Source organism: Biomphalaria glabrata, chromosome 9 (assembly GCF_947242115.1).
Source record: "Biomphalaria glabrata chromosome 9, xgBioGlab47.1, whole genome shotgun sequence".
Taxonomy (NCBI): domain Eukaryota; kingdom Metazoa; phylum Mollusca; class Gastropoda; family Planorbidae; genus Biomphalaria; species Biomphalaria glabrata.
Window position 1 is genome coordinate 36,655,565 of NC_074719.1, and position 16,931 is coordinate 36,672,495.

Consider the following 16,931-nt stretch of genomic DNA (forward strand, 5'->3'; position numbering starts at 1 on the left):
CCCCAGATTTGTGCGAAAGTTATGTAATAAGCTTACAAGCTGGATTAACTGTCTGGATCTACTGCCCAAGAGGACCCATAACAATACCCTGCCATCATTAGGTGGTTTCTATGAAGACTCGACTTGAGTTAGTGGAAAGCTTATGATCAGGAAACGTAACAAGAAACCAAAAAGGACAGTAATAACAACAGTCACAAAACTTCTATACAAACGGACTCGTCATTTAGACTTAGGTCATTCAGCGCTATTCGATGCAAAGGGTGGTAAGTTGAGACCATTCGTTACAAAAAGCCTTACCACTGGCCTGCGTCGTCCTAACCTGTGGGCTGTGAAGACCAATAGCTCTATGCCACGTCGCATAGGCCTGTGACGTGGCAACACGCTATTGGTGTAAACTGCCCACAGGTTGTGACGTTCTGGCATTGACGATTGGTCTCGGGTGAGCTCTCTCCACAGAGATCGGTGACTGGTGACTTCCACAGCCTCTAACCAACTTGTGCTCACTTAATAAGGCGATGACTTTAATTCGTTCATTTCATTCTGCTTTCGATATCAATAGCATAAAGGGAATTGGTTATACTACACAAACCCTTGATTTCCAATATGTAGCAAACTGATATACATATATAAAAGGCTTACATTCTTTTTTTATTAATTTTATGTCATTGGCGGATGCCTCGTCAGAAGTAAAGCGATTCTGACTATAGAGTAATTTAAGTCAAAATCTTAAAAACAAAAAAAAGAAACAGATTAAGCTTTTACGTTCGTTGTCGACGAGTTTAGTACAAGATATCTTATCTTATAAGTTACAGACGTTACTTCAAAAGAGAAGACGACTACGTCCTATGCATGCCCCTGTGAACTAAACATATATCTAATGTGTGAAATATAACAAATGAACACTTCTGATAACTACGGCTTTATTACAAAAATATACGAATTGCCGAAAAATCTAAATGCAGTTTATCCTTAATTCAATCTCTTTTTCTTTTTCTCTCTTTTCTCTTTTTCTCTCGTTACACACACACACACATATATCTATACATAAGTGTTAGAACTCTGTTTAGTTCAATAAATCAATTGTAAATATTAATTTGATGTGTTTCCCCTGCATCATATAACCTTTATTCTTTAGGTCATTTTTGTGGACGCTGCCAACTATCCACATCTTTGCCTTGAAAAAATTCCCGGAAATTTTGCCAACTATCCAATCCATCATAGTCCCAGTACGATCCGTCACGGACACCGTGCAACTGAACCGCCCTCGCGTTGACATCTGGACGTCGTCGTGTGGATGAATGGACTCGCCAACGAGGTACACGGACAAACTTCCGTCTTTCATGAAATTGACCCCTCCCAGCACTTTGTAGTTAATGTTTCCTATCAGGTACGACTGGCTCGAGACTTGGCCCTGGGACTTCAGCAGATTGTCCACGCGCTGAATGTCCCAGCTGAAAGTATGCCTCGTTTTGGGCTCATATTTTTCTGGCTCAAAAGATTCGAATCCTATTTGTTTCAGCGCGGAGGAAGATCTAATCTTGGAAATGTTCTCTTTCAGGTGATCAGACGTGTCCAAGAATTGTTTCTTTAATAATGCCACTTGATTTACTGTCACGGAGGTCGAGGTTATAATTTGTTTCTGTACACTGACATTCAGAGTTTTGATATCCTCCACAGTTTTATGGAGTTTCTGGATCTCTAGTACTAGGCTCTGGAAACTGAGTTTCAATTCCTGGGATAGACTCTTTTGTGCTTCTTCTATTTTCTGAAGTCTCTGATTCGTATCTCTAGTGTTCTGAAAAAGTAAAATAAATGTATTATTAATATTTAAATTTAAGTACCGATTTTGGCTAATATTATGTTGACCTAATGTCCTTCCCACCTCAGAGTAGTGGACACCAGACCCAATGCCCTTCCCACCTCAAAGTAGTGGACACCAGACCCAATGCCCTTCCCACCTCAGAGTAGTGGACACCAGACCCAATGCCCTTCCCACCTCAAAGTAGTGGACACCAGACCCAATGCCCTTCCCACCTCAGAGTAGTGGACACCAGACCCAATGCCCTTCCCACCTCAGAGTAGTGGACACTAGACCCAATGCCCTTCCCACCTCAAAGTAGTGGACACCAGATCCAATGCCCTTCCCACCTCAGAGTAGTAGACACCATGTCGGAAGAAGCTTTAGACATTGTCACTGACAGATCATTATGGAGGCAGCTTGCCGCCCAATGTGTTAAACGGTGTGAAAGAATTTACGCCTAAGTAAATAAGTAAGTAATGCGATTCAGACACTAAAAAAGAGTTAGTAATAAGTCTGATCAGTTTTAAACAGGTTAGTATTGATATTCATCCTGCACTTTTCCTTAATCTTCGTAAATCTAAAACAACGCCTTTATTCATATTTCTTATGGATGCAGTAAAGAATGTGGTAAGTCGAGTTCAAAACTTTTGTTTTTTCTACTGAAAACGCCAGCAAACCGTGAGTTTTGAGGGAAAAAAAAAACGCGGCACAAATTGAACTTGAGTCTTTTGAGGGAAAGTTCTCCAAGGCACATATGGCACTAAGGTAAGATTGTGTCTCGTTATAGTAGGCCCTAGATATACAGAATGGAACCGGAAAATTAGAGGATCAGATGAGATCATGAAGAATGAAGTCCAAAAGTCCAGACTAAATGTCATGAATTACTGTCTTTGGAGCTTGTTATTAAAAGAGATTCTTCATAATTGTTGACGAGACATAAACTCTAGAGACGATTTCAAAACGGGATTGGGAAGAGCTTCAAACGATATCTCATAAATTACCCTTCAAACGATATCTCATAAGTTACCCTTCAAACGATATCTCATAAGTTACCCTTCAAACGATATCTCATAAGTTACCCTTCAAACGATATCTCATAAGTTACCCTTCAAACGATATCTCATAGATTACCCTTCACAACACTAAGCGAGCTTGGATTTCTAGGTGAAGACGGTGCGCTAAAATGCACTGACGACATTTCGAGCGTATATGAGTGTTAGATTACACATGCCTTTAAAATCGGGTTCTTTGTAAAATAAATAGATAGCTTTTTGACAAATATTTCGCTTTTCTAGCGACCACCCTATATATTCGAAAATGATGAAATCAAATGACAGCACACAGTGACCAACGATACGTCACTGTCCGCAGAAATAGACAACCTGTGAGTATGGCGGAATTTTGTTTCTTCACAAAAATCAATGTTTTTAAAGCAGTAGTTCTCACTAGACACTTGTATGGCCCTGAGACCTGGGCGCTCTATCGAAGTCATTTAAGGCTTCTCGAACGCTTACAACTAATGTGCCTTCGCCTCCAGTGGCGTAGCAAGGTACCCGAGGGCGCGGGCTCAGGAATTTCTTAATGGGCCTTCTTTCATCAATGAAAGGAATTTGTGGTAGTGAGTGACGAAACAAATTAAGTTATCTGAAAGTATCGACACATTTACCAAAAGAAATTCCAGTGCAAGTAGTGTACTTTTTTATAAGAAACAATGTCATATCGTTTGATTCAGTTAGGGCAAAAGTAATTGTGTTTTAAAAGTCAATATTTGTAGGCCTTCAACTTCTTCATAGAATTAAAAGACTTAAAGGTGTTTCATTTTTTTGTTCACTTCGGTGTCATCCGAAGCTCTCATGTGGGCCCCGACTGGTGAAGAGTCATGGACCCAAGCGCAAGGAACACTTTCGCACCACTGCTGCTACGCTATAGGCTGTGGGCTCCTAATTAAACCACCTCGCGCCATGGATTCCACGCCACTGTTCGCCTCATGATGGGCTTAAGCTGGCAAGACTACATTACAAATAACTATATTCTGCTGAAAGCTGATGTGGACAGTATAGAGACTCTAATTACCATTAGACAGTTGCGCAGGGTTGGCCACTTATCCGGCATGAAAGACGACGGCATGCAAAAGGAGGTCCTCTTAGAGGAGGACGGAGTAACAGAAGTGCCTCACGTAAGCGCTATAAAGATCAACTCAGGCGCCACTTCACCCTCACTGACATAGAGGAAAGTAGCTGGCAGCAGATGACCCCTGACACAGTTGGAGAGCTCTCACAAAGGCTGCGGGACAAACGTTTAAGACTCAAAGAAAAGCTATTATTGAAGACAGGCGAAGAAGTTTGAAAGAACACTTAAATAGACCACAAGCGCTCAAGAAGTCTTAGTTGTTTTTTATATAGTGTCCATGTCTCATATCTATATATAAACTCAGTGATGGATTGCCTGACTTTTAACTACTAACAAATTAATAATAAACGTTAAAATACAAGAAAAGTACTTTTTTCTTTCCAACATTGAAAAAGGTGCCGGTACGCCGTACTTGTGCTTACCGTCACAAAAAAGCACTGCATATATATATATATATATATATATATATATATATATATATATATATATATATATATATATATATATATATATGGAAAGAGAGAGAGAGAGAGAGAGAGATCTTGTTTATCTATTTAGCGGATGAAAACACACCAAGGACAATTAACGTTCTATCTTTTCAGCTCCATTGTCACGGTAGAGTGCGCACGACGCACTATTGAATGACTGTGCACTCTGTGACCGCTACACTGGTTGCACCCCTTTGGTTGTGCTTGTCGGAGGATTTCACGATAAGCTTATCATCGTCAAGGACGATTAGTTGAACTTGTGAACCAAACAAACAAGAATTGAGCTATCATTTGACAAATACACCGATTCGTCGCAGTTGATCTTCGAATCAAGTCTCCTATTTCTAACAGCTAGTTAGTGGCCTGTTTGTTTTTTAATAAGCTTAAAGTCATAGTCAAGTTTCCCTATCAGATACTACGATCTATAAGACATGATGTAAAGCTTATCTGTTTCTGTGGCCCACGGTTGACGAGGGTATCATGTGGCCAGCACAACGACCAGCCCATTAAAGCTGGGTGGACTCAGGGGCGCCCAAGCATCTCGAAATTAAAAATTTTATTTTTCAGCAGAATTCGATCCCGGAACCTCGGTTCAGAGGCCAAGTGCTTTTCCGCTCAGCCTCTGCGCCTCCTTAAAGTCATAGAGACATAAGCCTGGTTGTTTACATGTTATATGTTAGGTGTGGTAAATTGAATTGTACTGATCAGGCAAATCCAGATTTTTTTCACTGCTGTAGTGGAACTGCCAAACAAGACACTATACTATCAATTATCTTTTATTTCCTATCTATTCTCGATCCTTATTTTTTAAAATTACGTCACAGCGGATGCAGAGAGTCATTAGTGAACATAAACAATAAGGAGATCCATAATTTACGGGGCAAATCGCCTCTTGACAATGCGAGGAATGTTTTCAGATCCATTTAGTAACCCCGCTTACTGTGCCCTACAAAAGTCCCATTATGTAGTCTGAAAACATTGACATTTAAAACAAAATCCAAAGAAACTTAAAAGTGGTTTAAATTTTATAACTAGAAAGATTGAAAGATAACAAGCAATTATAAAATATACCTTAAAAAAAAAGAGATTATCTACGACGAAGAAAGCCATATCTAAAACTATATCTCAAAAATATAGAATTTATTTCCCCTATTCAATATCAAACTAAATAATTAACTACCAATGATTAATTGAATAATTGGTTAGGTACAATAAATAATTGTGCAACGTTTCAGCTTGATTCGAGAATGGTTGTTGGAGAATAAACGTGTTACATTTTTTTACCAGACAGACAGATAGACAGACAGAGGGAGGTAATATAAGCTTTGTAATAATTGGTGTATCTTAGTTCACCACTAAAATCTAATGAACATTTATGCCAAGTTTTATCGAAATTAGTCTACTGGTTTTCATTACTATTCAAAACATATACACATACATACATACATCTTACAATTAATTTATATATTTGATAGCGCAGTGAAAGTGTTGCCGACACTGTTGTATTATTTGGCTATTTGACGTTGCAATTATATTATAGTATTACGTTGTTTATATTCTTGGGTATTCAGCATTGTTTTGCTTGAGTATAATCTGACGAATGGGATTGAATGACCACCTTATGGATGGTTGACCAACAGACATGGGACTTGGTGAACGGACTTCAGAGGAAAAATAATATCGGTTTCGTGGTCCGCTAAAAATTTGATAATATAGCATCAAATAAAGCCACAACAACGAATATATATATAACTGTTGTTATTTTGGTTACACTTACCTCTTGATAAACCAATGCGTCATACAAGTTACCGTCATGTTTATCTACTTCTGAGATTTTGGAATATCCTTGCTCTAAGATGCTGGTATCTGTGTAAAGAAACAAAACAATGCAGTCAGCTCGTATACTGTAACCTGACTATTTATTTCAATTCTTTTTGTCGTAAATAAATTATAGTTTTGTTTATTATGTGTAACAAAAAGACTTATAAAATATGTCTAAAATATTTTTCTATAATTTTCTTTCGATAATTTAAAGTCGCATGTTTAAATATTTCTACTCACATTGAGTTTGGATTTGTCAAATGATTTCTTAATGTTGTTTAAAATTGCTTTTTTTTTCACTCAACAATAAAGACGCGTCTCTTAGTGTACTTTACTAAAGATCATTTCGATAGAGATAATGCACAGTACATAGCAACACTTGCAAAACTCAAAACAACAAAGAAAGACAAAGGCAAAGCCCTCGACATCAAAATCAGACTGATCCGCCCCTGGTCTTGCTCACATCCTTCTATGCTTGTGAGTCTTGGACGCTGCAGAGCTAGAGAGGAGGACCCTAGCAATGGAAATGAGATGCCACAGAAGGATCCTAGCAATGGAAATGAGATGCTACAGAAGGATCCTAGCAATGGAAATGAGATGCTACAGAAGGATCCTAGCAATGGAAATGAGATGCTACAGAAGGATGCTAGCAATGGAAATGAGATGCTACAGAAGGATGCTAGCAATGGAAATGAGATGCTACAGAAGGATCCTAGCAATGGAAATGAGATGCTACAGAAGGATGCTACATATCACAAACAAAGATCGCATCACAAAAGAAGAGATCAGAGACAGGATTAGTTCAGAGGTCAGATCACACGATGATCAGCTAGCTACTGTCACAAAACGCAAACTAAAACTCTACGGCCAGGGCCGGTCCTACAGGTTGCTGGGCCCTATGCGAAACTGATTGCGCGGGGCCTAATATGGGTTGTGAAAAGGATAATAAGTGAAAATTAAGATTTTGTATTAGAAAATAAATTCGTCTTTGCATTTTATTCATCTTTACTAAGTACAAAATCACTGTTAAATTAACTTTACGAGCCATCTACAATAGATGGTAGTTTTTCAACAAAAAGCCGATAAACATTCAGATCTGCCTTTTAGATTTAGGCCTACTATCGACTCGCAAAATATCGCTTTTTTTTTAAGAGGTCGAGATAGATTTTGATCTATATTCATATGCCAGTGACTTGACTATTGAAGTAAATTAAGTATTTGAAGTTCTTGTTTTGATTAAAATTCGTCTTTTTGTTACATTTCTATTAAATGAAAGCTGACAATGCCATTTTTTTTATCGCGAGTAGGATTGGCGTTTTCCATATTGAATGACACATCGAAATGATTATTTTGTCTGTTTTAAGATTTGCATCTGTTTTCAGAAGATTTTAATAATTTCAGGACATTTTCATGACTTTTTCTTATATTTTATAATTTCAGGAGAATTCCAGGAACCCTTTAATAATAAGTTAAAATGATTTAATTTAATGATTTACACCTAGAATTCGCATCTATGAAAGTGCGGGGCCCACTGCGACAGCATAGGTTGCAGTGGCCTAAGACCGGCCCTGTCTACGGCCATAAAATAAATAAATTATGGCTTTTTTTGTAGCGCTACTTTCATGCTTATAGCATGCTCAGAGCGCTCTGGTCCAATTTCATTTGTGGACCAGTGGGGGAAGCGGTATCTGGGAGAAGGTTTTCCGTGCTGCCTCTGCTAGAGTCGAGTGTCGAACCTCAAACCCCCTTCAAAGATAGTCAAGCCAAGTTCAAGCGTACTTGGCCTCTCGACCACGTTTCCCACAAGGACCTCGATGCTCGCTCCCATAAGCCTTACTTTATTAAACAGTACCAGGCAGAAAGCGATAGGAAGACAGCAAGAATGGACTGGCCTGACATTGTAAGAAATTCTATCCAAGGCAAAAGACAGAGAGGAATGATGAAAGACGGTCAATAGATCTTGTGCCGTGCCCCAACGGTCAAACAAACTAAGGGATATGTGAAGAAAGTGAAGGTGAATGTACATTCACGTCTTAGAATCTTCATTTATAATTTATCAATATATAATGTTTAATGTTTCAATTCCGAAGAGTAGGGATGAGTGCATTTTTTTCACATGGCTAAGCAAACTGACTTGCGACCCATATATTTTGCCCATTTAAATGCAAACAACGCCGTTGTCCTAGTGGATCAATTTTTTTCCCATAGCCATTGCATGAAGAACTACCCAAAGTGGCGAATAAAAAAGAACATATCATGTTGGTAATGCTGAATTCCCCTCTAGGTAACATAACCTTTAGTTTAGGACTCAAATTTCTTGGCCCACCTGAAAAAGGTTCCAGTGATATTTTCAATCAAAGAAGGAAAAAAAATGAATGATGTTATAAACAAAGTAGGCGTAGCCGGTAGGGAAGTTACATTTATAAGTGCCTGTTATTGATTCAAGAGTTGAATACATTAATGTTAATGAACGTTTTGCACATACTCTTCTAAATCGAGTTGTAAAGGCCTATCACTGGAATATTATAAAGTGCAGTAGATCTATAGGCCTACATTCGCTTAACCAAGATTATTTCTCAAGGGAAAGGGGAGGGGAATAAGGCGGGGTTATTTTTTTTTTCAATTTTCAAAATTTGTTTAGGCTATGCTCGACTGTAGAATATAGAATTGAGTTTCTTTATAGGCTATGCTCGACTGTAGAATGAACAATAGAGTTTCTTTATAGGCTATGCTCGCCTATAGAATAAATAACACAGGTCTCTTTATAGGCTCTGTTCGCCTGTAGACTGTAGTGCTTGTCTAATTAATGTATAGCTGTCATTCAAAGTATATGGTTCTTGGTCCGAGATGTAGTTTTCCTTTTCGCTCTAGTTCGATGAATCACTTGTCAGTGCGCACGTTTCATTTCCTATTAAAATTCAACTCCTGGCTGTCACTATTAATAAATCATAGTCAGGGGAAACGTATTTCTCTCCCAGGGTGTACTGATTGAGTCCATGTTATCTAGACATGGGACTTAGAAAGGAAGGAGATGTGGCGGCTAGTGTACTGATTGAGTCCATGTTATCTAGACATGGGACTTAGAAAGGGAAAGAGATGTGGCGGCTATCTAATGTTTACTTTAGTTTTAGTTCTAAATACGTGCAATTATAAGGCGAAAAAATGAGCTAGATAAAATGTTAAATAGCGTTAAATCGTTTTAAGGGCTAGCTCATCACTATGTTAAATACTTTTAATGTGTACGTTTGTGCTATTCAAAACAACGGCTTATCTGGGTAAACACATTAATTTTCGCTTTGGGGACCTAATTCCACCTCCTTATTCATTGCCACTAAGTTTTGCAAGACGAAGAACATATCCCTAAAAGTTAAAACAAGACTAAGCATCGATGGCTGAATAGGATACTGTAACCAACAAACAACAAACTCAGAGCATATCTCTAAGATTGAAATCTGGCCACACTAGGGAACTTGGCCACTACAGGAAGCGGAGAACGATTGTCGTATGAGATTCAAGGAACAAATACTTAGACAAGACTGTGAGAAAATGTCTGCTGAACAAACACATACAGCCTTCACTCAATTACACACATGCCCTAACTTTTATATCTTGCTGTGTAACACCTGTGATATCCCACCCATCCCTCGTCAGACTTTTCGACCTTAACTGAAGATTAACATTCACTCATGCAGTTTGTTTACACCAAGAAGCCCAATTTACCAATACCTCTTTCTTATCACCTCATTTTAAACCCACTCCCTTTTTGGATGGTCAGTTTTCTAGCGTCGACGTGGATAATCCTACTGTGAGGAGGATGACCCGTAGAAGCCTTATATAAGGAGGGTAGGTGTGAAAATTCCGAGAGACCTTCGCAGCTTTAGCAACATCCTCCCCTGTAGCTCGGACATGTTGTGTGTGTGGAATTCTTCTTCCCGGGATGATGAGTTGGCCAAATTTGCAAACATTGCATGTAATCTATCATATATTTGTCAAATACCACTGACTGACTCATTCATAACGAGATCTCTTAAACTGTCGAAAGGAGGGGGGGGGGGGAGGGGAGGCGACAAGTAAATAGGCCTATTAGACACTACTAGTGGACCCACGGCGTAGCTTAAGCCGCTATTTTGCAGAGCCGGCCTAAGCCACTGCAACCTATGCGACGGCAGTGAGCCTGGCACTTTCATAGGACCCGCGCTAATTCTAGGTTTAAATGCTTAAATTAAACAATTTTATAACTTATAACAGATTTCCCCGAGGCCTCCTGATTTAGCAGGAGCTCCTGGAAATCTCCTGAAATTGCAAAATATACGAAAAAGTCCTGGAAATATCCGGAAATTATTAAAATATTTTGAAAACTCATACAAATCTCCTGAAATATATCATTGGCCTCCTTCAGTCGTAGAACGACTATGGTTCATCTCAGAGCACACTTCCTCATGTGGCTGTGGAGCCCTATTTTGGAGAGACACTCCCGTCCACAGATAGCGCAGGTTAAGGTGGCTTTTGCTTCGGTGGTAGAGGAGCTGGCCGTTTTTCGGATTGTGCGTTTTTCTTCCTGGGCTGAGACCCATGTACTTTCACTGTCCATAGCTTTTTGGTCACTGTCTCTCTCCACCTGTTGCGGTCTAGAGCTATGTATTCCCAATTGTCAGTATTGATGTTCACTGATTTGAGGTCACGTTTTATTACATCTATGTAACGGAGGTGGGGGCGACCAGCTTTTCTTGTGCAAGTCGCGAGTTGACCATAGAGGATGACTTTCGGGATGCGCTTGTCCTCCATCCGGCGAACATGTCCAAGCCAGCGCAAACGGCGTTGTCTGAGGGCTGTAAAGATGCTGGGAATACCTGATCGCGCAAGGATCTCAGTATTGCACACTTTTTCTTTCCATGTGACATTCAATATCCTACGGAGACATCTCAAATGGAATGAGTTCAGTTTTCTCTCTTGCTTTGCGTAGGTGGTCCATGATTCACTGCCATACAGGAGTGTGCTCATAACGCATGCCTTGTAGACTTCCATTTTGGTCACCGTAGTTAGCTTATGGTTTTCCCAAACTCTTGGTCTGAGTCTAGCGAATGTCGAGGCAGCCTTCCCTATGCGTTTTTTCATTTCCTCTTCTAGAGACAGGTCATCTGTAATTGTGGATCCCAGATAGCAGAATTCGTTTACGGCGTCCAGCTTGTTGTCGTCTATGAGGATGGAGGGTGGTGCTGTAGCAGATGGTCCCATAACATTTGTTTTCTTCGTGCTAATAGTCAAGCCATATTCTTTACAGGCCTGAGAGAAGCGGGACATTAGTGACTGAAGTTCCTCTTGCGTGTGTGCCACTACCGCTGCGTCATCCGCGAATAGCATATCTCTTACGAGGGTGGCTCTGATTTTAGTTTTGGCCCTCAGTCTGGCAATATTTAGGAGTTTGCCATCAAATCTGGAATTGAGATAGATGTCTTCAGTGGATTTGTTAAACGCGTTGTGGATTAGCAGTGAAAATAGTATTCCAAAGAGGGTTTGGGCCAGGACATATCCTTGTTTAACTACACTGTTTATACTGAAACTTTCAGAGCTGGCACCGTTGAATTGCACTGTACCTATCATATTTTGGTGAAATATATAGTCAATAATTATCATTTTAGGGTGTCATTCAATATGGAAAACACCAATTCTACGCGCGATAAAAAAAAAAAAACACGGCATTATGCATACCCGTAATGCAAGCCTTACACATACGCCACTCATATTTTGGGATTTGGGACCGTAAAAAAATAATATATATATATAATGTTTCAATCTATCTACGAGAATTGTTGACTTCAAGTAATTCTTTATTAAATTGAGGCGCGAGAAGCTTCTTTCACCAGATTCCACAATTACCGGTATTGCTTAATGCAGTTTTACTTTGCTATGACTCCACAGGTATGTGATTGAAGTAAGTTAATACATTCAAATCAAATATGATTCCTATGAAACAAGGTTCAAATCAAAGAAACAAGATTTAAATCAAACAAAATTCATGTCAAAGAAACAAAATTTAAATGAAACAAAATTCATACCACAGAAACAAGATTTAAATCAAACAAAATTGTTACTAGAGAAACAAGATTTAAATCAAACAAAATCCACAATAGTATTAAAAGATTTGAATCAAACAAAATTCAAATTAGAGAACCAATATTTAAATCAAACAAAATTCAACACAAAGAAAGAAGATTTAAATCGAACACGACCCAAATCAAAGAAACGATAGTTGATTCAATCAAGATGTAGATCAAGCAAGATTCTAATCAAACAAGATTCAAATCAAACAAGATTTGAATCAAACAAGATTTAAATCAAAGAAACAATATTTGAATCAAAGAAGATTTGGTAATGTATTCAATAACGAAACCCTTATGTTTAAGAAGTATTTTATGTAGATATTCAAGAAACAACTAGGCAGAAAACTTTCTTACGCCATCTTACCTTTGTCCGTGTCGTTCTTGGGGGTCGGAGGCAGCTCTCTGTTCAAAGGTTTCATTTCTGCTCAGCACTCTGGCTGACACATTACAAAGAAATATGAACAAGGAACGTGAATCAAAACGTGCTAGTAATTATATTAATATAGAATAGTTTTTTTTTTTTAAAGGCACTGCTCGATCTTCTAACGCAGACACCTAACAGTAAAATAATAACAAAAATATCGTGGACCACAAAATCAATGTGATTCAGTCTAAAAGCTAACCTCGATAAACACACACGCACACACAAACACACACACAACATCACAAACACACAAACTAATTTTGGCAGTTAATAGAAAACAAGGGCACAGAAGTAGAACTATACAAAGTCTCACCATAGTCGTTAAACCAAATAGAGAAGGGAACGAGAGAGACATCAGGGCATGTACTATATTTGCATATCCTCTCACCTGACAATTAAGTTCTACAGGTAGTTCTAGCCAAGTGTTCATGTCCTTTTTGTTATGTGTGTTGCTTGACTTTGAAACTGGGTGTAATGTTTCAGTCTAACGTGTTTATAACACTGCTGTCAGAGCAGCCCCAACCATCGAACTGAAGCTAAATATCTTCTACAGTCAACTTATACCCGTGGTTTTCAATTACGTTGACATTCCAGTTACGTCACTTGTGAACTTAAAGCCTTAGTCTTTTATTATTCCTAACCTCTTGTGTTTAGGGGGCCAGGTGAATCAAAGCTGAACACAAGTGACTGGCAGAAGCCTGCCCGTTTCACTTTACTTATTGTTGATATCTGCGTCTTAAAGCTGAGTGGAATTAGCTGCGTCCTTCATCAGGACAGGAAAACCAAACATATTCAAATTAGCAAAAAATAATTATAGCCTCCTTCAGTGGATCATCTCATGGAAACGCCTTGGCATTAGCTGTGGTCAGAACGATGTCGTCCGCACATCAGTTCTTTTTCTCTTCACTCAGCGGATGTATGCAAAGGAATGGCAAGTGCGGATATAGTTTGGGGTCAGCGACATCGCAGGTTCTGCCAGGGTGTAGCACTGGGTGCTGCTAACTGCTTAATGGTCGCCGGTTCCTGATGTTTCCTCAGGGTTGATTCTCAAAGCCTTTCCAATTATTGGATATAGCTGAAAGGCAGCAGAAGTTCGAATTCACAGCTTTTTTTATCTAGGTGGTTAGTAGTTAGTAGCAATGGCTAACGAGCCCCAAAAGCCCGAAACTTACTGGTTTAGGCGCCAGTTCCTCGATTTGGCCTCTTAGTGACAACAGTTCCGCCGGACTCAATATCTGAGCCACACGTGAAGACCAGGACTAGGACTCAATATTTGAACCACAAGACAAGGTCAGCTGTTGGACTGGTTGATAGAAGCTATTTAGACGCATGCCATTAGGAAGCATTTTATAGGTAGTGGAATGCTTATATCCATTACCACTTCCTAGGGTAGATAACATGATTTTTTTAACCTAAAATAAATTTTGGCAATGGCCGTGCCACCGTTTTATATCATAACAATAATAATAATTAAACATAATAATTATTAGAATGTTTAAAAGACAAAGAAAAAATGTAAATAAAATAAAATACTCTGCTATTGTTTGCTAGTTGTGATTGTTTTAGCTTTTTCATATTGAGAGAAATATTGACATTTTGGTGGAAAGACACGCTCCAATTTGATTGTCATTTCTGCAATTCTTCTAATTCTCTTTATAAGATTTCAGTATCTTGCGTTGTTTTTAATATTATAGTGTCAGTGGCCTATTAAAGGGAAATCTACATTTCTGATATCAATTCCCATGGGCGGACTGGCTATATGGGCATTAGGTCTATATTTTATGAGATAAGAACCGCATGGATGTCAGTAGGGCACGTATTAAATTGTTAAAGCTTTTGTAGTATTCTCTGAGCGACGTATCTATATTCACTGTACGCATGTGTACAGCTATCGATACATTATCAAACTTAACATAATGATTTTTATAGGACAGGTAGACCTAGATGGTTGTCCATCATTTAACTTACAATTTATGGGCAGGATGAAATAGAAATGCTCGGGCCGATTCTGACACCCAGTCCGCCCCTGGCTATTCCAATCTCACAAACTGGCCACCACGTTTAAAAACAAAGACTTTAGAGAGAGGAAATTTACGCAGAGTCTACTCACCTGAAACATGCGAGTGTAAAGAAGATAATAAAATCAACTCGGCCGTGTATGATATACAAACTACAAGTTCCTTTACAATTATATCTAACAACACAGATGCGTTTCAAATAACAACAGTGACATCACACACTGACGTAGGCAAAAAGTTCGGCTTAATAATTTGACCGATTACATATAACGCCCTCTTCCAAGTGCCTAATCCTTCATTTATTTTTTTTTTATCTAAAAAGGCAGAAATCACGTGACACTGTGCTATTTATGGTTTTTTTTTTACAGTCTTCTTATCTGTTGTTTGCATTTTCGTTTCTAGTAGCGAGTTATCCAACTTGGTTATATAGGTCACACAGTATAACAAGTGTTCGTCATTGGGGTCAGTTCTTGGTATGTGCGCGTTCGTGTTGGTGTATGAGAAAGTATGGTGAAAGAAAATAGGAGGGAAAAGGACGGAGGAGGGTGTGTCGCAATCCTCATCGACACTAGGAACGGGGTGGAGGAGGGTGTGTCGCAATCCTCATCGACACTAGGAACGGGGTGGAGGATGGTGTGTCGTATTCCTCATCGACACTAGGAACGGGGTGGAGGAGGGTGTGTCGCAATCCTCATCGACACTAGGAACGGGGTGGAGGATGGTGTGTCGTATTCCTCAACGACACTAGGAACGGGGTGGAGGATGGTGTGTCGCATTCCTCATCGACACTAGGAACGGGGTAGAGGATGGTGTGTCGCAATCCTCATCGACACTAGGAACGGGGTGGAGGATGGTGTGTCGTATTCCTCATCGACACTATCTCGAATAAAAAAAACTGGAAAAGAATTTGAGGAACAAAGTCCAAGTACACAATTTGTTCAAAATGAGCTCCAGATGTGGAGCATGTTTCCCGACCCTCGTAGGTCTTGTCTCACAGAAGGTTCTTGTATTACAAGACAGTTGCTGTCTCACAGAAGAGTTCTTGTATTACATGACAGTTGCTGTCTCACAGAAGAGTTCTTGTATTACAAGACAGTTGCTGTCTCACAGAAGAGTTCTTGTATTACATGACAGTTGCTGTCTCACAGAAGAATTACAGAAATGGGAATCAAATTTGAGCATATCTTTCCACCCAGAAAACTGTCAGTTATTAAGAGTAACAAAAAAACTAAAACAAATTAATTCCACTTATCTTAGTCATGGAAAACCAGTAACACAGACTAAAAACGAAAATACCAAAGTGTTATAATAAATGAAAAACTGTCATGGAATCCACATATTGATGAGTCTATAAAAAAAATCAAACAAAACATTAGGGTTTATTAAAAGAAATTTCTATAAATCAAATAAGAACATAAAACTAAAATGTCATTTAACCTTGGTTAGGCCAACAATAGAGTATGCATCCTTTGTTTGGGACCCCTCAACTCAAGAAAGCATTAAGAAACTGGAACAGACACAAAATAGAGCAGTGAGATTCATAACAAACGAATATTCACATTTGACTAGAGTAACACCTTTAGTAAAATCACTAAATTTAGAAAGCCTTCAGGATAGAAGACTTAAAAGTAAAGTAGCAATTATACATAAGACAATGAACCATAATCTTCAAATCATGGGCGTAGCCAGGGGGGGGGGTTCTTGGGGTTCAAACCCCCCCCCGAAATGAAATCCCCCCCATGGGGGGGGGGAGTCGGAATTTAGTGACTGATTTTTTGCTTTGATTTTGTTTATTTTAGGTGAGATTTTAATACTAAACCATCACTTGCCCTAGCACAACCAAAGGGGTTTTGAGTTTAAAACCCCCTACCAGTGGGGTTCGAGTTTAAAAACCCCTACCAGAGCGGTTCGAGTTTAAAAACCCCTACTAGGGGTTTTGAGTTTAAAACCCCCTACCAGGGGTTTTGAGTTTTAAACCCCCTACCTGGGGTTTTTGCAGTTAACTCCCCCTCTTCTATAAAACAAAACAAAAAAAATGCAAACGAAAATCCCCTAATTCCAAGAGCACAGTTAAGGAAGATTTTGATTTTAAAACCCCCTCTAAAATTTACGATAAACCCCCTCTTAAATATAAAAAAAGCTAATTAC

The 16,931-nt window shown here is 39.0% G+C and overlaps 1 protein-coding gene across 4 annotated transcripts; it reads right to left on the minus strand.

Annotated features, from left to right (window-relative positions):
* Positions 1-903: 903 nt before the first annotated feature.
* LOC129928299 (uncharacterized) lies at positions 904-15,097 on the minus strand. 4 transcript variants are annotated; one of them, XM_056042086.1, is made up of 4 exons: positions 14,876-15,097; positions 12,706-12,778; positions 6,197-6,285; positions 904-1,795 (listed from the first exon to the last, which is right to left on the minus strand). In XM_056042086.1, the coding sequence occupies exons 2-4, from the start codon at positions 12,758-12,760 to the stop codon at positions 1,064-1,066; spliced, it is 876 nt and encodes a 291-aa protein (XP_055898061.1). In that variant the 5' UTR covers positions 12,761-12,778; positions 14,876-15,097; the 3' UTR covers positions 904-1,063. The 4 variants fall into 4 exon arrangements, with proteins under 4 accessions (XP_055898061.1, XP_055898060.1, XP_055898062.1 ...); XM_056042085.1 differs by having other exon boundaries at positions 12,706-12,774; positions 14,876-15,096; XM_056042087.1 differs by lacking the exon at positions 14,876-15,097 and adding an exon at positions 13,154-13,549 and having other exon boundaries at positions 12,706-12,774.
* Positions 15,098-16,931: the final 1,834 nt, after the last annotated feature.